Here is a 25,419-nt window from a genome sequence, read left to right as displayed (position 1 = left end):
AAATTAAACTGTCAAGGTCCAGAAAAGTATGAAAGACATCATCAGAATATTCCATCTGCCATCAGTGGTTCAACTGTAATGTTATGAATCGACAAGAATATTTTTTGTACTCAAATAAAACAAAAATAATTACTTTATTCAACAATTTGTCTCCTCTGTGTCTCTCCGCATCACCATAGTGCCATTTTGCAGAATATCCACTGAACGCAAGCAGCGTACTCTCTTCTGTGTCAGCCGTGCTGCCCGAATGTGCTGTTTTCGTTCAAATCAAAGCGTAAATACATGTAGAAAACGAATCATTGTGTCACGGCTGACACAGAATAGCGTACACAGTTTGCGTTTGGATATTCTCCAAAATGGCGCTACGGTGATGAGGAGAGACACAGAGGAGATTGGGACAGTCCCAAGCCTCCCGGTTTTATCAAAAATATCTTAAATTGTGTTCCGAAGACGAACAAAGCTTTTACGGGTTTGGAACGACATGGGGGTAAGTGATTAATGACAAAATTTTCATTTGGGGTGGAGTAACCCTTTAAGTGTACAACGTGTCAGACAAAACACAGTATGTGAGCTAAAAAATATCAAATTAACTGCACTACTAATTTATCACAATTTTTCAGCTGCACATCAGTTTTACAGTGATCCAGTTTTGCTTTACAGTCAAACAAGCTGAGGCAATAATTAAATATGATCTCTTGTAGTCTTTCATTTGAATAGACTGTTTCATTCAGATAGTTCATGTAAATCAATTCATGCAATTTATTACATTTAATGAATTTTTTAAATGAATATTCACAGATGGCATGTTAGGCAGAATTTGATGTCCTTTTTTGATTTTTTCATGTTGATTAGAACATTTATGTAACTCCTGAAGTATACTCTCACTCTAATTGACATTCTCACTGTTTTGTGCCAGATAAATGGGGTTGTAAATATAAAATTTATTATATTAACTACAGCTGAACATATTGAATTCCAGATGAACTGCAATATTCATTTTAACAACCCTGATTCTTAAAATCAAGATATCATACATCACTTTTTGGCAGTGGCACTAGGGAATATACAATTTTTTCTCTTTCTTTCTTTCTTTCTTTCTTTCTTTCTTTCTTTCTTTCTTTCTTTCTTTCTTTCTTTCTTTCTTTCTTTTTTTTCCTTTTTTTGTACCTTAGTTTGAGGTCCAAATTGTATGTGTTCCATATGTTGGGGTCTTTTCTTTTAAACTGTTCCTACAGTATATACAGCGGTGGACAAATTATTTATTTACACCACATATTTTATTATACATTTCATGTTAGTTTATAATTTAATACTTTAAACTTTAGATTTTGGTTGTAGTGATTAAATCATCTGTTAAATAATATAGAAATTCATTCTGTATATTTTAGGTCATGTTTTAGAATCTGGAAATTTTCATAGATACCCATAGTTATATTATTCTGTTCAATATTAGTTTGTTCGAAAAAAAAAAATATGTTAATGAATATGCAAATTCAGCCCATTCTATTATATGGACCTACATTATTAGTAATGGTTAAGAAAATTATAAAATAACAGTGATGATAAAATGTCAACAACGGTTAATCATTTCTATTTAAATAGCAGCTTGCTCATTTAATGCCAACATGAGCATCATCCATGCAATTCATAAATAGCCTGTAAGCAATATTCTTTCAGTGACCTGAGTTAAAGGAGGTTATAGCAACAAACTCTATTTATAGTCACAAGCTACCATGCTTGTTTGCAATTAAAGGTTTATTTGCTCTTGCTACTGCTGTTTTTTGGGTTATACAAGTCAGAGGTTACAGACAACAGTGTAATTTGACTGATCTTGAGTGAAAAAGAGTGAGTTGTTATTCAGTGTGTTACAGCAACAGAAGTAGACGTGGCATGTTGTTGAGAACACACCTGTGACAAGCCCTTGTCTTCCAATGTGCATCCGCACAGACAGCACTCAGTTAGGCCACACTGATTGCACTGGCATTGACTGCAGACTATTCAATTTAGCCCTGATCCCATTTTAACTGATGGTGCTCAATCCCAACCTCCTTTGTAGGGAACCTTGATATTGAATTTTCAGCCTGGGATACAATATGGGGCCCTTTTAACCTTCTACCATTGCTGTGAATACTAATTAAATGGTTTCAGATTATAACATCCACGTTTTTATGCTTGACATGTAACAGTTTTGGTGGACCAGAACATGTCCCATAGATTTAAAGATGACATTAGATTGTCATTTTGTTTGACCAATGACAAATAATAATAATAATAATAATAATAATAATAATAATAATAATAAAAAAATAATAATAATAATAATAATAATAATGGTCAAACTAATGAAGTGAACCACATTAAAATCACATTAACAGTTTGCAGTTAATAAAACTGCATATACGTCCTACTTTGCAGATGCTCAAAATGCTTTATTTGCATGCTCTCAGTCGCTACACTTTAATCAGTTTCTCTGCTGCTTTGAATAAATTACCTTCGGAGAGCATCTTGCATTATTCGATGCTCTTGCAAATCTGCGGAAACCAGCGTCTGTACATTTAGCATACATCTGAATGCACAAATGATATGTATGTATGTATGAATATGCAAAATTTTCTGCGTATTCCAATGTACAGTACTGCAACAAAAAAATCTTTGATATTATGTGTTTTATCTTGTTATATGTAATCACGTCTTGCAGTCTCCATTGCAACATCTGGTTGCTCAACTCATGATCCATGTTATGTGGTACATAGAATATTTAGTTTCAAGCAACTCAAAGCTTGTCATGAAAAAAGGGAAGGGAAGATGAAAGAATAACTACAAGCTCTAGTTCAAGCCTTTGAACACCCCACAGTTTTATTCCCAATCTATTCACAATACCTTTGACCCTAAACATTGACTCTGAGAATATATAGCATCATACCTTTCCAACATACTGCGGATCAGAACCCATGTATTCCTCCAGAACAAAGAACTGGTTCCACACCCATCCTCTCTTGACTCTGTGAACTCCCATCATGCCGTGTTTCCTATGTGCCATCAAGTTCCTGTGCTGCTCTTTCCCCATCCTGCTCTGGGATGAAGAGTGGAGGGGAGAGACGAAGCTTTTGTCTAAGAGGCACCAGAGAAACAGCAGCAGACAGTTCCCCATGAGCATTGGAACAACCTTTAGGTGCAAAGATGGATACAGGTGACTTTTATGGTGACGGCAAAGGAGCGATGAATCCAATATGAAGAACTCCACAAAGCTTCAACGGAATGGAACAACTAACATCCATGGAATTCCTGGGGTGCTTGAAATTTTAGTGAACCACCTGCAGGAGAAAAGAAGTAACGGCACTTTAAATCAATGAGATTATGAGGATTTGGAGAGGTGTCTGGGTATCATGTTGGCATGCAATGAAAGCAGAAGACAAAATAACTGTCTGTTATGTTTTCATCTTTGCAGTGTAAATCTTTGTCTGTTCAGCTATAATGTAATCTCACTTGAAGGCCTTTACAAATGCTGAGCAAATTGGCTCACTCAAGTTCGTTTAGCACATTTAGCACTGGAAGGTTTGAGAAACAAGCATGTAAAAAAGACTGCAAGAACGAGGGAGTTTGGCAAGAGTTGAACAACTGTTGGCAGACCTCCAGGAAAGTGGTGGATGTGCAATTCTGTGCTAATTTTCAATGCATTAGTCTTGAAAATGAGGTGGTCCCACTTGAATAGGAGGGTTGTTTTTGACCTGGTAAGTGGCAACCACAGATGGTATGTCACATGAAGCAAAAGCCGGTCCAGATGCTTAAGGTCACAAACCAGACAACTTTCCTCTTAATCACACTCTAAATAGAGAGAACCTGTACATACAAGAGGATTATCCATCACTGTTGTACCAAGTATGAGAATTAAGGTGGTATAATCAGCCAAAGGCTTAAAATTTTGATTGTGTAGCAGATCTAAATATTTCATGTTAATTAATATAACAGTATGAATGGAGGTAACTAATGAGGCCATGCTAGGCAAAAACTTCTTTAAACACTATCAGAGATTCACAGCTGGTTCTAAAGTTACTGGGTGAATGTGTTCAAATAAGTGAATCAATAACAGACTGGAGTACAAGTAATGGAGCTTATTTATTACTCTAACATAAATACTGTACACAATAAAAAAAAAAAAAAAAATTCTCAAATCAGAAATAAGCTACATTAGACTCATGTGAGACAGAATACAATAAATAAATAAATAAATAAATAAATAAATAAATAAATAAATAAATAAATAAATAAAAACTGGGATATTCATTAAGCATACAATATACATCTTATATACAGCATTTCCACCACCACATGCTTAAAATAAAGCCACAATTAGACACTTGTCTTTACTAACTTTTTCTGCAGGTTACACCATTATGCCAATAAACCTCTTTAGTAGTCAATTAGTTGCTCTAGACTCATTCAAAAACACTAATTCATTCATGAATGAAATGACTGTCAAATGAGTCATTCAGTCATTCCCTCAAACAATTAATTAAAAAACACTGATTCATTTAGGGATTAAACAAGTGACTTGGAATAGCTTACTACCATATTACTGTTAGTCCTACCATTTCTGGAATATTTAGTTAAGCCTACAATAAAAAAAAAATAAAATAAAAAAAATACTATATAATATGCTAGTATGCTATTCCGCACAAAGCAACTGACTTAATGCAATCATTAAACCATTAACTCAACCCCCACCCACTTTTTTCTTTCAAAAAAGCGAATTCATTCAGGGCCAAAAGTCGTTAATATTAGTATGAGTGAGTCATTGAATCATCTGCTCATCTGATTCATTCAAAGCACTGATTCATTTAGAATGCCACTGCTGTGTTGCTCGGAGCAATGGTTAGTTCTTCTGTGGCAATATTGTGTCTAAAATCTAATTTTCTCAAAATTAACTTGTTTATTCAACTGTTGTATAAAAGCAATATTACCCACATGGTATAATATAAGTATAATATATGTCATATGTTCATTAAATAAATAAATTGATTAGACTCTTCTTTATATTAGTAAGGTAATATTTAAACTGTACGGATAATGATTAGTTTGCCAAATCCAGATCAGCAAGACACAGTTAAAAAAAAAATAATAAAATCATGTATTTTAAAAGAAGAGCACTGCAGTGATTTCACAGCACGGCAATGGAGGGACGAGATAAAACAATATTTTCCCATATTCTCACAGGACTTATTTCCTCCCACCCTCTCCAACCCAACACCTGTTACAGTACATACTGTGCCCCAACTTAATATACTGGTTTAATATTTATACAACATGCACAAATCTGACAGAATGGAAGATTAAATATGTTTTAGTTAGAAGTGCTTTTTTGCTGCAACATGCAAAAAATCCATGCAGATAAAGAGGGCAGGACAACAAACAGTATATGAGCTTGTGCCAGACAGTAGAGCTGAAACAACTAATCGATTTAATCGATTAAAATCGATTATTAAAATAGTTGTCAACTAATTTAGTAATCGATTCGTTGCTAAATAATTTTTATTTGCCGTAAGCGGCTCATTTCGTGCATATTTTAAATCTGCGGTGACCAAAGTGTGGCAGTAATGAGCCACCGGAGGTTTTTACTCAGCCAGTACAGCAGGAGAAGTAGCGACTAGCCAATAGCTGGCCTCGTTTTATGTCACGTGCTTCCCGCACAGCGTCTCTGCACTCTGCAGCATTCAGCGTGATGGGTGAGGCAGGCGGCAGTGGAGTAAGCTCGAGAAAGAAAAAGAAAAAAGCGGAAGAAGATCAAACTAATCGAACGAGGTCATCCAAAATGTGGGAGCACTTTACTTTGAGCCTTCAAAAAAGAAAAGTAACCTGTAAACTGCGGCTGTTTTCTGCGGCAGGAAACATATCCTCTAAAAAGAGAGCAAGCCTACTGTTAAGCCCTGAACATTTGGACATGATGTTGACCTTTTTGCACTGCAATGCAAAGTTTTTCTCAAATAATGAGTGAATAGTGTTCCTGCCTCATTTCCCACAGGTAGTCGAATTCCTGTCAGTTCAGGCATAAGCGGTTTTGTTAACATTTTATCGCTTTATTACATTTTTGAATTTTGCACTGGTTATAAGGACCACTACATATTTAAATCCGATGAAAATCACAGTGTGCAGACTTTTATTTGTGCAGATTCTGCAGTACAATGTTGTTTGCAAATGTTTAGTCGTAAAAGCTGATAACATTGCTTTTTAACAATTAACATATAAAGCTTTGTCGTTTACCAGTTCGTAATTAAGTCTTGCAGCCTAATTATGACTGACTGAGAGAGGTTAATGTTTAAATGTATTTGAAATGCACTTTTTTCTAAGCATTCACTGCTCTTTTTCACACAGCAGGTTTTTTGTGTGTGTCCAATTTTTTTTTCTGGACAACCTTCTGATGGATTTTACTTTAAAATGTGAGTTCCATTCAGGTTTCATGCCATTGGCACTTTATTCGAAGGATTGTTTACAGTTTCACAGCATAAGCTATAAAAACTGTTTCCCAGGTATAAGCTGTGTGTTTACAGGAAAAAAATAATAAAATGCAATTTACTGCAATTTTATTTCCGTTTTTATTCTTATTCTTCGTGAAAATATGTTCTGAAAGATTCCTTAATAAGCTTTGTTCGGGATGTTAAACTACTTTAGGAGCCATGCCATGGTGAAAACATTATTTGAAATCTCCTTGTGAAATTTGCTAGAGTATGTATGGGTCAGTGTTTTGATTGCAGAAGAGTTCGACAAAGGATAACTAACACATAATAAAACACAACTCCAGGTATGTTTTTGATGAGGATATGACAAATGCAAAATGGTTAAAATCTCTAAAAAGTCTATGTTGAATGATAAAGACCCTTTGTTAATAATTTACTTGGGGAAAAAAATGGGCAAAACTAAAATATAAGTACATAAACCGATTCATCGATTAATCATAAAAATAATCGACCGATTAATCGATTATCAAAATAATCGTTAGTTGCAGCCCTACCAGACAGACCACCAAGCAGAGCAAATGATTGCAATACAAATCCCTGGAGACCTCTTGTGTGCCGTAGTAGCGAGATGTCTTATGGTTGGCAGGACATTGTGTCTCTGCAGCAATATTATTATTCCCCATGGAGAAACCTCAGCAATTGTCTCAACACTTAACAAGCTCAAAGACCTCAAGTGCAGTGCACCCAGAAAGAGCACTTTCGGTGTCTGTCCAAAGGTCATCACACATTAAAACTATGCCCTCATTATTTTGCAATTGTCTTTTCTTTTTTTTTTTTTTTTTTTTGTTATGTATGAAAGTTTACTGCCAGTCTGTGGTAAATGAATTAACTGGTGTATTCAGGCTGATGTGATGTAAGGTGATGTGAGTGAACTTTACTCTCTGGGTCTGTTGCTGAATAAACATGCGACTTTCTAGCATGCATCACCCAGCAGATTCAGTGAAGTTACGCTGTCATATCATGTTAGAAAGAGAGGGATGTTAAGCAGAGGCTGAGGAGTCACAACCACACTAGAGACGTACAACCAAGTGATGTCTCAGAGGAAGAATGCACATACTTATATATCACCATTGAAAGTGCATTTTGCAATTTCTTATTTAGCTAGAAGACAGGAAGATACTTTCTCTGTAAATGGTAAACTAACTTGTGTATGTCAGAGAGTATATTGGTAGTTTTCCCCTTCAAAGCACTGTTACTCAAAAATAATAGACATTAGTCAGCGTAGACAGCATATTGCGTTTGACACAAGCGGAAATAAGGTTTTGAGGGATAGATAAGAGTCAATATATTATCAACCGTTCAGCCGGAGAAACACATATATTATGTATTCCTGCAAAATTTCAAGTGAACCAGAAACAGAAAACATGGGCTGTAAATATTAGATAAAAGGTCGACTGAACAATATATCCAATCAAAAAAAAAAAAAACATCATATTAACCACGGTCTGCTGTCACCAAATAAGTTTTGTGGTCATGCCTTTACCCATACTTGTCAAAGTACATAAAGACCTGCCAAAATATAAAGATCTGTTTTGTTTCCATTTCAAGACTGAAACTAAAGGCTGCGGTTTTTTACTTTTGTTTATCATATTGTGGATTTATTCAATCCTTCTGCCCAAACACCATCGCTGAAATTGGATAAGTTGCCTCATGTATGCCCTTGGCCAATTGCAGCCCCTCAGAGAAAACATACAAATCTTTTTTAAATTTGTGCTCAACAAGAGGGCATAGCAGAAACAACATGGTTAGCTCAGCAAGACCTAGAAGTGGACTTCACAGGGCCAAGTCTTTGGATTCTCAGGGCATTTTGGAAATAGATGTGTGGGTGTGCATGTAAGTTATGCATTTCGTGACTTTTGGGCACATGGGTTTCTGAACTCTATGATCTTTTCTAAAAGTACTGTATGTATGTCTGCCCTCTTATGCTCTACTGCTCTCTTTCTTGCATGAATGATTGTCATGATTAGAGGATGCATTAACATTTACCCATCTTAGGGATGAGAAAAGTGATTCCCGTGATGGCAAATCTGAATTTTCAGCAGCCATTACTCCAGTCTTCAGTGTTATTCTAAAACACTGATTTGATGGTCAAGAAACAATTCTTATTGTTATCAATGCTGACAGCTAATTTTGCTGCTTCATATATTTGTATAAATTATAATACACACCATTCAAAATTATGAATGATTTCTGAATGATCATGTGACAGTGAAGGCTGGTGAAATGACCGCTGAAAATTCAGCTTTGCCATCATAGAAATAAATGATATTATAAAATGAAATAGAAAACTATAATATTTTAGACTGTAATAAATGTTCACAATATTACTATTTTTTTTTTTTTTTTTTTTTCAGCTTTGGTGAGCATTAGGCACCTCTTTCAAAAACATAAAGTTTTTAATTATTCCAAACTTTTTGACTGGTGTTCATATATTAAAAAAAAAAAAAAAAAAAAAAAAAACAGGTTTATGTATGTCAAACATGGCATTTTATAAGCATGATTAATTAGTGAATGGGCTGATAAGGTATGATTTATTGCAAACTGGAGTCTTGGACAAACATCTGTTCATCTCACTCCGGTGTGAGTCATCACTGATATTTAAATGCCCACAAATTGCTTAATTGTGCCTGTCATCCATTCATAATGAACATCCTTTTTTAAAAATAGTTTCTGTGAACATCACAGTATAAATTATGAAAACATGTTACATTTGAGAAATCTTACTGTGGCCCATAAAAATGCTTCTTACTGCTCTTTATTCTTTCTCTGTAATATAATGTGCTGCTCAAAGGAGTGTATGCTTTCCTCCCTAAGGCTGAATGATTTTCAGCACCCACACTAGCAAATATTTTTATTTAACTGAGCTTCTAGTTACTGCAGTGTTTGGAACCTCTTTTATTTCTGTGATTCTATACAGTATGTTTGTTGTTGTTGAAAGTGTTTTTTTCCTTCTTCCCTGTGTCACTACAAAGATGTGTAGGCCTATGTGTTGTTCTCATGAATCTTAATCTTGAAAATAAATTTACATAAAGTGAATCACTTCAAAGCTATTTGCACATTATATGGCTTTATACAGCTACAATGCATGTGGTGTATAAATACATACAAACTATATTTAATTCGATGATTGTAATGATTTATTTTTATTTTTTGAAATGACTGTAAAAATTAAAGGGATAGTTTACCCATATATTTAATGAAAATTCTGTCATTAATTACTCACCCTCATGTCGTTCCAAACTTGTAAGAACTTCATTCATCTTCGGAACACAAATTAAGATATTTTTGATGACTTCCGAGAGCTTTCTGACCCTCCCATAGACAGCAAGGATCCTAATATGATTAAGGCACAGAAACGTAGCAAGGGCATCGTTAAAGGGATAGTTCACCCAAAAATCAAAATTATGTCATTAATGACTCACCCTCATGTCATTCAAAACCCGTGAGACCTCCGTTCATCTTCGGAACACAGTATAAGATATTTTAGATTTAGTCCGAGAGCTTTCTGTCCCTCCATTGAGAATGTATGTACGGTATACTGTCCACGTCCAGAAAGGTAATAAAAACATCTTCAAAGTAGTCCATGTGACATCAGAGGGTCCGTTAGAATTTTTTTGAAGCATCGAAAATACATTTTGGTCCAAAAATATCAAAAACTACGACTTTATTCAGCATTGACTTCTCTCCCGGGTCTGTTATGAGCGCGTTCACAGCACATCCGGTTGCGGACGAATCACTCGATGTAACCGGATCTTCTTGAACCAGTTCACCAAATCGAACTGAATCGTTTGAAACGGTTCGCGTCAACAATAAGCATTAATCCACAAATGACTTAAGCTGTTAACTTTAACATGGCTGACACTCCCTCTGAGTTCAAATAAACCAATATCCCGGAGTAATTAATTTACTCAAACAGTACACTGACTGAACCGAGCCAGATAACAAACGAAACATTGACTCGTTCTCAAGTCAAGAACCGTTTCTGTCGGACGCGTCCGGTTCGAGAACCGAGGAGCTGATGATACTGCGCATGCGTGATTCAGACTGACACACAGCAGCGTGTCTGAACCGAACTGGTTCTTTTGGTGATTGATTCTGAACTGTTTCTGTGCTAATGTTATGAGCGCGGGTAAACCGAAGGCTTGAATCAAGGGCAATCATCGCCAATGAAGTCATTACGTCGAGCGCAAAAGAAACTGGTGAACCGTTTTCGGCAACCCGTTTATTGAATCAAACTGTCCGAAAGAACCGGTTCACGGAGAAGAACAGAACTTCCCATCACTACCGGTGATCCGAAAACCGATGCAACCGGTTCTTGACTCGAGAACGAGTCAATGTTTCGTTCGTTATCTGGCTCGGTTCAGTCAGTGTACTGTTTGAGTAAATGAATTACTCCGGGATATTGATTCATTTGAACTCAGATGGAGTGTCAGCCATGTTAAAAAAGTTAACAGCTTAAGTAATTTGTGGATTAATGCTTATTGTTGACGCGAACCGTTTCAAACGATTCAGTTCGATTTGGTGAACTGGTTCAAGAAGATCCGGTTACATCGAGTGATTCGTTCGCGAACCGGATGTGCTGTGAACGCGCTCATAACAGACCCGGGAGAGAAGTCAATGCTGAATAAAGACGTAGTTTTTGATATTTTTGGACCAAAATGTATTTTCGATGCTTCAAAAAATTCTAACGGACCCTCTGATGTCACATGGACTACTTTGATGATGTTTTTATTACCTTTCTGGACGTGGACAGTATACCGTACATACATTCTCAATGGAGGGACAGAAAGCTCTCGGACTAAATCTAAAATATCTTATACTGTGTTCCGAAGATGAACGGAGGTCTCACGGGTTTAAAAACAAATTAAAAACATTAATAAATAACACAATTTTAAATATTTAGTGAACTATCCCTTTAAAATAATCCATATGACATCAGTGGTTCAACCGTAATTTACAAAGCTACGAGAACACTTTTGTGCTCAAAGAAAACAAAAATAATGACTTTATTCAACAATTTGTTTCATCAGCGTCACCCTATAATGCCATTTTGGAGAGTATCACATACATAAACAACGCATGCAACATATGTACGCCAATACATTTTTTTTAAGTTCAGATCAAAACGTAAACAACAAAAAACAATGTATCCGCATACATATGTTGCATATGTTTGGCATTATAGGGTTACACGGAGGAGACGAACAGTTGAATACAATTTTTGTTTTCTTTGTGCACAAAATGTATTCCCGTAGCTTCGCAAAATTACGTTTGAACCACTGATGCCACATGGATTATTTTAATAATGCTCTTGCTACATTTCTGCGCCTTGATTGTGTTAGGATCCTTGCTGTCTATTGGAGGATCAGAGAGCTCTCGGAATTTATCAAAAATATCTTAATTTGTGTTTCGAAGATGAACGAAGGTCTTACAGATTTGGAAATGCAAAATGCTGTTTTATGCGGTGTATTATTTATGCAGTGTATTATGTGTGTATTATTACATGCATGCATCTCTGGATGTTTAAGAATTTTGGTTTTCTCCTTTTTTGCTTTAATGACAGCATCATTTGAGCTGCATGATCCCCACGAGTTTGTGTCAGACCTGATGATCATGTTCTTAAGAATGATTTGAGATTATTCAAATAGCATCAAAGAGCTTCAATGGAGCTTCAACATCTGTAATGTCTGTCGAAAGAGTTCACCAGATCACTATCACAAAAATATTGCAGAATCTTAAAGGGATACTCCACCCCAAAATGGAAATTTTGTCATTAATCACTTACCCCCATGTCGTTCCAAACTCGTAAAAGCTCTCCTCTGTGTCTCTCCATATCACCATATGCTGCGTATGCTCTTCTGTATCATCCGCACCACAAGGATGCGCTGTTTCTACGTGTATTTAGCTTTGATGTGAAAGAAAACAGCACATCCTTGTGGCTTAAATATCTTAAATTGTGTTCCGAAGACGAACAAAGTTTTACGGGTTTGGAATGACATGGGGGTAAGTGATTAATGACAAAAGTTTCATTTTGGGGTGGAGTATCCTTTTAAATATTTATTATTCTTTTTGCATCATAAACTTTTAATTTTCACATTCTGCTCAAATTAGATTTTGAATCCCTGATTTGTGATGTGGTCACCACATTTGGGAACACTATTGTCTACTTGTGTGGTTAAGTAAATTGCAATTAAATGTACAATATATTGTGCAAATTTGGTGTTTGCTTGTTGTTTCACCAGATCAATATCTGACACATACAGGACAGTATGTGTGTGTTTTCAAATAAAGTGCTTGTTCTGATAACCTGGTTCTGATTCAGGTTGATTTGAGCATTAATTCTGTCATGGTGCTGGAAGAGCAGACGTTCATGGCCCTTTTAAGGCTATTTGTTCCATATACACCTTGTACCATGTCATGATGATTTCTTATTCTGTTGTGTTTGGAACAGTAGAGTGATTTATCATACCTTGAGTTTCATGGCCAATATCGAATTTTGACCAACATCCAGTAATAGAGGAGTAGTATAGCTGGTACTAAAGGGACAGTTCACCCCATTTTTATTTTATTTTATTTTATTTTATTTTATTTTATTTTGTTTTGTTTTGTTTTGTTTTGTTTTGTTTTGTTTTGTTTTGTTTTGTTTTGTTTTGTTTTGTTTTGTTTTGTTTTGGAAAATCAGTGGTTACCAGCATTCTTAAATATCTTCTTTACTGTCCAAAGTCAGAGGTTTGGAAAAACTTAACTTAATTTTTTGGTGAACTGTTTCTTGAAGAATTGCATAGAATAAATACAATTTAGAGTTTTTTTTTTTTTTTTTATTAGTGTTTATGTATTGCATCTACAAAGTTATTACTGTGTCTATCAAAAATACAATTTAAATTAAAACAATTATATTGTAAATTATAGGATATTATAAAATAAAAAAGTAAAAATAGTAATGTAAAGCATATATATATATATATATTTTTTTTTTTTTAATTTATTTTTTTTTTCTCCAGCATTCTCATAGCTTTTGTCTCAGTCTGTATTTAGCCACCACATTAATGTAGGCTGTGGTAAATAAAGAGATGTGTTTAATTGTGCTGTTGTCCTCTGAGTCTTAGATCCAATGAAATACTGTGTCTAATCTCATATTCACAGAGTTATTGGCCCTTCCAGATGAAGCCCAAGAGAACAACCTAGACTCTGATGTACTAGCGTTTGAAGGTCTGAACACACATGGCTGATGTTAAGACCTCGAACAATGGCTTTCCATGCGGACTATTATCAGCAGAGGTGAGATGTTGAAAGCTGTGCCGTTGGGAAATAGAGAACAAATGTTATTGTGTGTTAATTTGGTAACTAATGAATATTGAATGGATTCCTTGGCAAATGCAAATGTGTACATTACACTGTGATTAATATGCAAACAATGGGATAATTACACAAACATGCAAGAATACAAAAATAGCAGGCATAAAACTAGTCTTAGTCTGTCATAAAATGGTAACATTTTCAAACATAGAATCATCCATCATTGTTATATACAGTGGCATGAGGCAACTCAGATATACACAGATGCTCAGGTAGGACATTGTCATTCTAATTGTAGTTTAAAGGAAATGACTGGAGATTTCAGCCAGACTTTATTCAGGGGGTCTGTCCACAGAGTCTTTTTTTTCCCTCTGGCATGTGCAGTGTCATTATTTGTTAAGTGAACTTCTTGGTTTGATACCTGAAACAAGGTTCTGTACTGACAGTATGACAATAAAATGTGCCTTTGTCTGCCATTTTTATTCCGAATTCACTCTCTATCCCCGTCACTCTGAAAAAAATGCCTGATGTTAAAATTCATGAAGAACATCTTTGAACCATACGCAATCTGTGCGAAATCTTAAAAGAATAGTTCATCCCAAAATCATTTACTCTTCCTCATGTCACTCCAAACCTGTGTGACTTCCTTTCATATGTTAAACACAAAGTTTTTTTTTACTTTGATCGTATAAACAAAAAAGCACTGACATTTATTTCAAAATCTCTTTTTTTGTTCTGCAGAAGAAAGAAAGTCATACAGGTTTGGAACAGCAAGAGGTGAGTAAATTCATTTTTTTAGTAAACTCTGCCTTTACATATTTACAGTAAGCCTTATATTGACTTGAATACTGGAAGAATTCACTTCTTATTCATCACAGCACTCACTTAGGATAAATATTTTACCCTTAACCAGTGCATCACCAAGAACTGACCCCAGCATCTGCTTAACAGCCGCAAACTACCCATCACATGCTTCAGTTAGATCTCAAAACCACGCTCACACATTACGCATGTCTACATGAGCGCTTGTATTTTACAGGATGTGTCTCATTCCAGAGTGGTTGACTCATAATACTCATGTAAGAAACAACGATCGCACAACAACTGCAGAAGATCTACATCAGCAATTCAGTTTTTCACATTTAATGGGGAAGAAATTCTCTTTGTGGTCACTTTAAAAACAGGTTGTTTAAACAAAAATTTGCTCATACCTTCAAAAGGTCCCACAAAGTCTCCTGAGGATTAAAGCGGCGTAATCCAGACATCCAGTTGCTATTGCAATAAACTCTTCGATCTCGTGCACACGCTCTCTTTCTGGTCTTCTCCTCAATCACTCTCTGTAATGCGCTTGCCCTCTCGCTCTCTCTTTGGCTCTCTTTAACTTGGCCTCTCTCTCTCTAACACACTGTCTTTCCCTCTCTCATCTGAGCATTGTGCAGAGCTCTGTGAAAACAGAATGAGGGGGAGAGCGAAGCGCTTGCTGAATTCAGTATTCACCCCTGCAGTGTCAAGGGGACAGAGAAGTGAGAGAGAGAGTGAGGCTAGCTGCTGTAATACTCATATGCGCTCAGGACTGATGCTCTTGGTACTGGGTGCCTGTGGGTGTCTGAGGCTGCTCGTCTGCCGTTACTTCCCTCCCAGAGATTGGCTGTCCTCCTCCTTTAAATTGCTGGATTAATGCGGGTCCCACCAGTGCTAAACATAGTCATCGTAGTCAGCTTTGCTGCGTTACCCTCAGGGGATATAGAGATTTTCAATGAATGAGATGAAGGATTTTTTGTCACAATCAGTTAACATAGAACATTAGTGTACTCTATAAATTTTCTTGCTAATTCACTTTTCCAACTGTCTATGGATCTTTGATTTTTTTTTTTTTTTTTTTTTTGTTAATCAATTAATGCAAGTTACATAATCAAATTTCTTTAAGTAACTAGTAAATGAACACATTACTTTTTTAATTTAGAAGGACATATCTGAGTTACTTTTTCAAATAATTAATGCCAGTTACTTTGTTTCCCATGACTTGACTGACATCTCTCATGTTGCCATGTTGAGAGAAATTGGGCGTAAGTGCAGAGGCATTGTGTGCGCTATGTGATCATGATGTTACCGTAGTTCTAGAGACTAAACATGCACATGTATTTTTCTTCTGCACAAAAAAAATATTCAGTATTCTTCAAAATTAATAAAATATTAATGAATAAATTAATATTTAAAAAGTTTTTAAACAACTCTGATGAAAATATTTTGTCACTGTACATAGTAGGTGCATTTCCATTACCCTTCCAATTGCGCAAATTGAAATTGCGAATTGAAAATATGCCTAATGGAAACGATGGAAACGTTGCCATGACTTATCGCGAGAGGCAACAGATTACGGTTTAGTCACATAACATTGGTTAATGGAAACGCCGTCATTTCGCAATACTTTTTTATCGACATTTATAAAATATCGCCAAAGTTTTGCGCAAATCTGTAATGGAAATGCGCCTAGTGTTAGTTCTGACTCAATGTAATATAATTATTAAATATTAATTTATTAATCATTTGACAGCACTAATATATATATATATATATATATATATATATATATATATATATATATATATATATAAGCCCCAAATCATAGTGACCCCCCCCCCCCACCCCCCATATATCAAATCCCAATTTAACCCCTGTCTGATTGATGTCTTGAGGTGTGGCAACTGTAGTATAAGTGGAATAATTGAGGTGCAACCTGTGCATTATTTTTCTAATAATTTAAAGGCCCGTTGTCAATTATTCCTTACATGTCATCTTGAGCAGCACATTCTTGCAGCAGTTTGCAAGTCATTAAATGTGCTAATGTCCATCAGAAGCATCTCATAATATGGAATTACCATTTTTTTTGTGTGGTCAAAGAATCTCACAGAACTCAATCACAGGCACATTCAGCTTGAGCAAGAAAACATAAAACAAGGAGCTTGGGGTAAGCACAGATTACTGTTCAGTGTGTAAACAGCAAAATGGGCTTTAAAGCCATTTATGCTTAATGGAGTAAAAGTGTGCTGACTCTGGGCAGTTTATATCAAGATGCAACACATTCAAACAGCATGCACAACAACTAAATATCTCTACCTACAACCAGTAAGTAGTTAAACAAGGCACCATTATCTTCTATAATTGGACCATTAACTGTGACTCCAATCCCAGTCCGGTCTTCCATTTACTTACAACCTACATATGCAAACCGTTGAGCACAGTAATGGTGTGGCTAAAAACATGCTGGGTGATACAGAGTGCTGTTATTTGTGTTTTTGGGTTTCCTCATCACAAACACTTTACCATAATTTACTACCGGTCAGGCATTGGCGCAAATCCCTGAGTCTGATCATCCTCGGAGCAGATGGCATGGCAAGCTTCCATCCTGAGTTAGACTAAGAGATAATCCTCACAGCACATGGTGGGCTATAACACATACTCTTTTTTTTTTGGAGTGAGGGGGGTACAAGTGTGGGGGTGGAAAGTCTCTAAAGTCCTGCAAGCTTTAGTGGAGGCCAAACCATCAAGGCGTTGAGATCATCCAGGCCTCCAGGTGTGAGTCGAGCTTCTACTAGATACGGTCTGTGATCTCTTAACTACTCACACACATAGTGAATCGAAAGAGGCAGATGTGAATATGCCCTGTTCGCACCTGGTATTAACATTCAGTGATCCGATTACAGAAGGTTAGAAAATTAGTTCTGAAATGTTGTATGATCTGATCACTGAAACCATATTCTGAGAAAGTCAGAACCATAATACAGGTGGCCAAACTGAAACAAAAATGATCACAGTTGTGGTGAAATTTGAACATGTATACAGTAAGTATGTTTGAAAGCAAAAGTGTGCTTTTTTAAGTACATTTTTTTTAAAATATATATATATATATTTTTTTTTGCTTTGTCCGTAATAAAATCAAGATGTGGTCATAGTGTGCATGATGTTTCCTACAGCTCAGGCTTTCACCTCAAATAACATCTGTGCTGCCTGTCATTTTGAGTGATTAGCAGAGTAATGTGTGTGTGTTTGTGTGCAAATGGCTTAGAAGATTAGAATTCACAATTGTATTTTTAATGAAATTTCAGAATGCTTTACATTTTTTAATTGAGGCTGCTTTTTAATTGAGTTTTAATTTTTAATTTTTATTTATTTTTATGTATTATGTGCCTTACAGACAAATAAACATATCTGTTTTAAATGTCACCTTTAATGTCTAGTTTCTGTACTTAATTCATACATTACCATTTAAAGGTTTAAACTTTTTTTTTTCTTCAGCAAGGACACATTAAATTGATCAAAAGTGGTGTACGGACATTTTTAATGTTGCAAATGATTTATATTTAAAAAAATGCTGTTCTTTTGAGCTTTCTATCTATCAAAAATATTATGCAGAACAACAATGTTCAACTTTCTGTTTTTATGTTTTTTTTGAGCACCAAATCAGCATATTAGAATTTCTGCTTTGTCATCACAGGAATAAATTACACTTATACAATTATACATAATATATTTCAAAATAGAAAATGGTAGTTTTGAAATGTAATAAAATTACAGCTTTTACTGCATTTTAATAAATAAATGCAGACTTGGTGAGCAAAAGAGACTTTTGTAGACTTAAAACTACCCAACAGTGCTCTATGTACCTTTTTATATTTAATAAATTAACTTTTATATTATGGATCAAGGTTGAATAACACTTTATTTCTCAGAATCCCATTACCAGTTTAATTTTTTTTTTTTTTTTTTGGTGGATAGGGACAAGAGATAGAAAATATAATCATCTCAATGTAAAAAAGGAAGTCATTGAAACTGTCCACCATGATAGGAAAACAAATGTGTGATTGTTTTGCTTAGGGAGCAGTGTGGGCCCTGAGCTCTACCACAATAACAGGTTGTTTGGCAGTTATCCTCGTCCATTCACTTATTAATGAACATTATTAAACGCTTTACTGTGCAGCAAAGATTTCAATGTCAAAAATGTTTCACCATACCCGCAGTGGGAGATTCAGCATAAAGTTGTGACAGATGGGTAGGGATATCATCTCAATAAGGGTATTTGAAAGACAATCCGTTGCATTGCTGATGAAAAACCACATATAATTTATCAGGCAGGAGAGGGAAAAACACAGTAATTTTAAGATTTCCCCTGTGCTCCTTCCATCAGATGGCATGTGACAGCGATGGTTCATTTCTCTGGTGAATGTAAAACCATATGGAGCTTGCTGCGATTCAGTTCCTTTGAGAGAAGAAAGGGCTCAGAGTCCAAGCGCAGTATCTAAGAGGCACAGGAGGAGTGAAGGAGACCACCTTCAGACCCCATCAACCCTGCTGTGCTTGCAGAGCGGCCTGCATCTAGTGTGATAATTTGAACGCTGAGGTGCCATCATTGGAATGCATGAGAAAAGTCTATTTTCTCTGCCAGTCTATTTCCCTTCACTCTCTTTACATGGAGAGCTCTTTAATTTGTTCCATCCTCGTCACTTCACACACTGGTCAGCCTCCATCCATTCAGTCTCATTAGATACACGACCACAGCTCTTGACCGTGGCTGCTTGACCGTCTTTTTGAGTAGGGTGAGGGACCTGCTAAGTCTCACAAACTCGATTTGCTGGAACTCAATGAGTCTTGGTGCGTTCTCTCCACTCGTACTCGGTAAATTGGTTTTTGTAGAGGAAGAGATTCCACCTGACCTCATTTCTGGCCATACACTTGGCTTATGGGATTAGATCGGGGGGCTGAAATCCCCTGAGCTCCATCCACTATTATTTTACATGACGCTCACCTGAGAGGAAACTCTGTGATACTTGAAAGAAAATGTATTAAATGTACTTAGATGTGTTTATGGGGGCAAGCGCAGGGGAAGCGCAGGCATCGGTTGTCAGAATGAGCTATTTTTACAGATTCGGTCAGCATGTGAGAATGTTAATGTGTTGATGTGTGCCATTCACTGTTACGAGCATATGGCATACGGCTTCACTTTCCTTTTTGAGTTGAAACTAATAGAACACTTTTGAAAGATGTAAAAAGTGCACCAAAGGCAACTTCGAAGGGTTTACTAATGGATTGCACAATATTGTAGTATAGTAGGTGTTAGACTGACAAACCCTGGTGATTTAGGCTGTTGGGATGTGACTTGATTTACACCAAGAATAGAAAGCAAACCACTCTGAGGCAAAAGCTTCATGACATAATCTTTCTTTGAAACATATGAAACGCCTGCAGCAGTCGGGCAAAACAATAAAGTAGAGGATTACTGAGTTAACCTGTGTTTGTGGTTTGGATAGTGAAGCTTGGCTGTTTTGTGATTTAAAACTAAATAAATATAGCATTTTAAACTAAAGTTCAAATCAAATTGTTACATATACTGCAATTCATGGTAACACTTTATTTTAAGGTGTCCTTGTTACAGATGTTACATGTACGTACTATTATATTAACAATTAATTATGCATAATTACATGATGCAAGTAACCATAAGCCGAACAATAATGCTAACCCTAACCATATAGTAAGTACATGTAGTTTTAAAAATAGTACTAAATGTATAATTACATTGAATCAAGGAAACCTTAAAATAAATTAAAATAGTCCATTCTTTAAGCAGTTAACATTTGTATACAATTATTAAGAAAAATCTAATTTACTGAAATCCCATTTAAACAACTTCTTCTTCTTCGACCAAATTTTAAAGTGTATCTCTTCCTAGACTTTTGAAAATACAATCACCAAACTCGGGTCTGGTCTGACCTGGGTTTCTATATCTTTTCCGACTGATCCGCCAAGCTGGTTTTAAAGTGGTTTTGGCCACTTTTTTAACAGGCCAGGCTGGTCTTAGCTGGGTTTTATGTTTTTTTTTTTTTTTTTTTTTTTTTTTACTGAATCAACTGTTTTATCTGGTTTTAGCTGGATTAGAAACATGCTAACAACATGCTGGTAACATGCTAGTCATGCTAGAAACGTGCTAGTAACTTGCTAATTATGCTAACAAAATGCTAACACTCTGCTAGTAATGTGCTAATCATGCTAGAAACATGCTAACAACTTGTTAAACATGCTAGTAACATGCTAATCATGCTAGCAACATGCTAGTAACTTTCTAACACGCTAACAACATGCTAGTAACTAGGGGTGCTCCGAAAAGGCTGATCACAAAAAAACTATCTCAAACTGATGACACTGCCGTGAGAGGTTTGGCACGACATGCAGTGGCACCTTCGCAGTCTCTGTCCCTGTCCGGGGTGGGTGAAATAATTATAGTGTTATATTTCTTCATTAAGTAACTTACAGAGTAATTTGAAAACCTCGTGTGAGATGTAACTTCACAAACAGCGGGAGTGAATCACCGCGCGCTCTCTCTCAAAATACGCAAATGGCTTCAAATCACCACACATCGCGTCTGTCTATAAACGAGCTGAACAGTTGACACAGGAATTGTCACTTGCACAATCAAGGCAGTGTCACATCGTCACTAAAGTTTATAAATTGCATTACTTCTTAATTATTGCCCGTGTTTAACCATTCAGCGCTCGCGCGCTCTCTTGGAGACCGGGCGCGCTCATGCACACTCGCAGCGCGCATGACAGGTGAACATTTTAGATAAACAAGACAATAAGATGGCACTCGTGGAGGAAAAACAACAAAGTTCTTTATGAACGGATTGCTTGTAATATATATATATATATATTCTTTTTTTTTTAAAGGAAAGGCAGTAGAGCTGACTATTTCTGTCAATGGTAAGTTTGTGATAACGTAAGAAAAGTAGTTTAACTTGCTTGTGCAAATGATTATATAAATCTAAAAGTAATTGCAAAAGTAAAACCATTGAATAATGTGTTGCTTATATTTATTGTTTAAACATGTCCCTTAAAGTTTGTATTACTGTACTGTGTAAAAAAAAAAAAAAAAAAATGCTGAAAAAGCATTTTCAGTGACAATGTTTGGATTTGAAATCGAAATAATGGATAAATGTTGTGTTTGTGGTAAACAGCCAAGGATCAGTAGCTCTTCTGTGAAAGCACAGTCCGTGCTGCTTCCCCTCTCACAAGAGTCCCCTAAGAGGGGAATTCCCCATTTTCAAAAATGATATTCAGGCCCTGAATAAATTTCTAAAATTCCCGATTTGAGCATCACTATCTATAGTTATAAATGATAAAGAGAAGGCTTTAAAAAGATTGGTATCAGTGATCTGTATCGGCAGATACTGCTTTCTGTGTTCGGCGATCGGCCTCAAAAATCCTGATCGGTGCACCCCTACTAGTAACATGCTAATCATATTAGAGACACGCTGGCAACTTGCTAATCATTCTAACAAAATGCTAGTAACACCATAGCAACCACCCTGAGTACCCTAGCAACACCTTAGCAACCACCTCAGGTAGCATAGCAGCCACATAGCAACACCCTAACAACCACTCTGGGTGCCCTAACAACCACATAGCATGTTCTTCTGATAGACTGTATTGCCTTCAAAACATTCAAACTTTAATTTTTGAAACTATTTTAAGTATTTCAAACTACTTCAAACTGAAAACCTTCAAACTTCAAGCTTTTAAAACTTTTACAAACTTAAACTTACTGGTAGGCTTGTGTACAAACCTTACTATCTAGTTGTACATTAAAATATTTCCATCATTTTCTTCTTTTTTTTTTTTTATTTTTTTTTTTACTTTTCACTCAGGATTGTGACAGACCCCCAGGTGGATGCAGCTGAGTGAATAAAAAACAAACTTCAGCAAACATGATGCCTCCAGGAAAACCGCAGCAGGGCTGAATTGTTGGGTAACCATGCATGTCTTTTTTTTCTTTAAAAAAAAACAGTGCACATTATGTGACATTATGAAGTGAGTAACAGAAACAAATTATTATGAATTCTACAGTAATAGGGCTGTGATATTGAATCAAATGGGAATTCAATCAATATTCTGATTCACAAGTTGTAGATTTGATTACATTTTGATTTGATTAGATTCAGATACATTAGGACAAATTCGAGGTAAAATTTTGTATAATATGAAAGTAATTCTCAATCATAAGAGTAATTTGTTTGTAAATCAGACTGCATTGGACTGTTATTTGTATGTGATGTTTTTGTTTCTCTAAGAAGGACCAATTTAAAAGAGTCATTAGATCACAAATTGGATTGGTTGTGCTGTGTGTATTTGGTGACAACTGCATTTAAATACAGGAGTGAGTCCTCTAAATGATCATTTGTGTGTGTGTACAGACCAGAACTCACTCTCAAAACTCACTCTTGAAATTGTGCTGATCAAGACCATGGGAACCATAGCTCATGCTTTTGGTATCTGCTATTTTTGAACAAAGTAATATTACAGCAACCAAAGACTTATGTTTAGCAGTTTTACCTAAACCACCATTGACATGACTTGTCATGTTTTGTTTAGGTTTGGAACGTTGCTTTGCAGAACATGCTCATGTCCACTCATTATAAGTGATGCTTATTAAACATCTTTGGACTTGTTGTTTGTGCTTGGCTAGTCTAGTTTAGTTTATGAAGTTAAGTAGGCAGGGGCTGGGCACAATATTTTAGCATGTGCTTTATTTCCAAGGCAAAACATTTGTTTTTAAGTTTATTATGGGCTTGTGGCTCTTTTCTTTTTTTCTAGCAAGATCTGGCAACACTGAGTCCAGACATACCTTGTTCCCTGTAATTTCTTTCACCTATGCATACAGAAAAGTGACACAACTCTGGTATGCGTTGAAATACGTCATTAACAGTGTAAGGGAAACAGGTCAATTTAGCTCAAAGGGAATCATTTAAGATTTTAAAGGGAATTTGAACAGAATCACTGTTTCACGGCTGATCACTGAAACGGCCAGCGATTCACTGAACGAGCCGTTTAACATCAAATCTGCGCTGGATATTAATATCCAAAGCATAGTGAAAACACTATTAATTAGCACAGTAACAAGATCGGCAGTTTAAGACATTAACGTGTGAGCACAAAACACAAGATACTTCACTTTTCAATATAAATAAGGCTTTATTAGATAAATCTAAGACATATAAACTAATCTAACACATAAGCACACGCACTCACACATTCACACAAGTTGCAGGAGGATAGAACGTTAGGAAAGAATGAGTTTAAGAGAATGAAAATGTGAAATCCCAAGTTTACAGCAATACGTGAAATTGCATAGACATGAACAACCATTTAATCACTTAATTAACCCTCGCACTGAGTTCCTCAATGAGATTAAAATTATATTAGATAACACCAGTACAGATGTGAGTCTGGAGGTTACTTGCGTTGCCTGTTTAACGGGGTTCCCTTTTGTTGTCGCTGAAAAGGGGGTTTCCCGAAGTTGCTGATTGGCTGGAAGTTCAGTACTCGTTGAAGTGACGTCTTGGGAAGCCCGTGGTTGGGCGTTGGCTGAAGATGCGGAGTTGTGGGCTGGTTGAAGTTGAACGGGCACTCGAGGTCAGACTCGGAGATACGGCGTTACAAAACTTAACTCAGAACACGAAACTCTCAAACGGAAAAGAAAAGAAGTAAAGTTTGAAGAGACTAGGTGTTGTTTCTTCTCATCGTGGCTAAGTAGCAGCAGGCGTGCAGGCCGAAGCACGCTGGCACGGCGCTCGAAGAACGCTTAAAAGTGATGACAAAGCATGACTAAAAGCTAAAGCTAAAAAGCCGGCATGACTGATAGCAAAAGCTAAACGAAAGCTAAACGCTAAAAGCATGACTAAAAGCTTAAACTACAAGCAAAGCTAAAAGCAAAATTTGATGGTGTCCTGAGTATTTAAACTGGCCTTTTGGCCACACCTCAAATGTTGTCTTGACCAATTAGATATTGTCTTTTCTCAGGGTGTTCCGATGTTTGTACCACCCATTCATAAATCATATGTTATCTTATCAAGCTCGTGGTCCGAATTTTCCCGCTCTTGCAGGGTATAATTTGGACATGATTCCTATAACAAGAATATGATACATTTGACAAATAACTGATGGTCAGAAACGTTTCAAGCAAGAATATTCGAACACACACATACTAAACATGAATATGATCCCTTAAGCTATTCAAGAGTTATTTAAAAAGACATACACAATAAGTGATTAGAAACATTAAAGTCAAATGTGTGGGTTACAGGTATAAAATGGAGTTAAGCAATGGACTGATGTCCATTTAGAAGTCTTTTTGGAGTTCATTTTGGTGCATATATGCATTGGAAGGCATTCTCTGTGCCATTCTGGGGAGTAAGGATATCTCCTGTGAAGACCAGAGGGGTTAACAGGTCTCCTTAGGAATTTCAGTCTGGTTCTGCTAGGTGGGGGGAAGTCAATCCAACGATCTTGTTTACTCTCATGGCTTTACATGTGAGGCTCAGACTGTCCATCTCTTCGATTACTTGACCCAAATTAGACAATCTCTTCTTCGAATTGAAATTGTCAATAATTGTTCTAATGGTGTTAATGTTGAAAGCTGTTCTGTGAAAGAGTTGGTTTATCAGATTGTGGTGCTGGGAGTTGATTTACAACATCCTGCCTTTCTGTGGAATTCGGCTCATGTTTCAACCAGGCTCCCGATCGAATCTTTAATTTGTCTGGTTCACGCTACATACCCCCCT

The 25,419-nt window shown here is 36.2% G+C and overlaps 1 protein-coding gene across 1 annotated transcript in view; it reads right to left on the bottom strand.

Moving 5' to 3' along the window:
- Window positions 1-15,506, bottom strand: part of cdh12a (cadherin 12, type 2a (N-cadherin 2)) — a 50,206-nt gene extending 34,700 nt beyond the window's left edge. Inside the window, exons 1-2 of the mRNA XM_042718348.1 lie at window positions 15,020-15,506; window positions 2,924-3,314 (exon numbers count right to left, since the gene is read on the bottom strand). Of these exons, the coding sequence (XP_042574282.1) occupies window positions 2,924-3,157 (234 nt within the window). The 5' untranslated portion in view covers window positions 3,158-3,314; window positions 15,020-15,506. The remainder of the gene's footprint in view (window positions 1-2,923; window positions 3,315-15,019) is intronic.
- Between the last annotated feature and the right edge of the window lie 9,913 nt (window positions 15,507-25,419).

Source organism: Cyprinus carpio, chromosome B2, assembly GCF_018340385.1.
Source record: "Cyprinus carpio isolate SPL01 chromosome B2, ASM1834038v1, whole genome shotgun sequence".
Lineage (NCBI taxonomy): Eukaryota > Metazoa > Chordata > Actinopteri > Cypriniformes > Cyprinidae > Cyprinus > Cyprinus carpio.
This window is presented reverse-complemented; position numbering and strand designations above follow the sequence as displayed.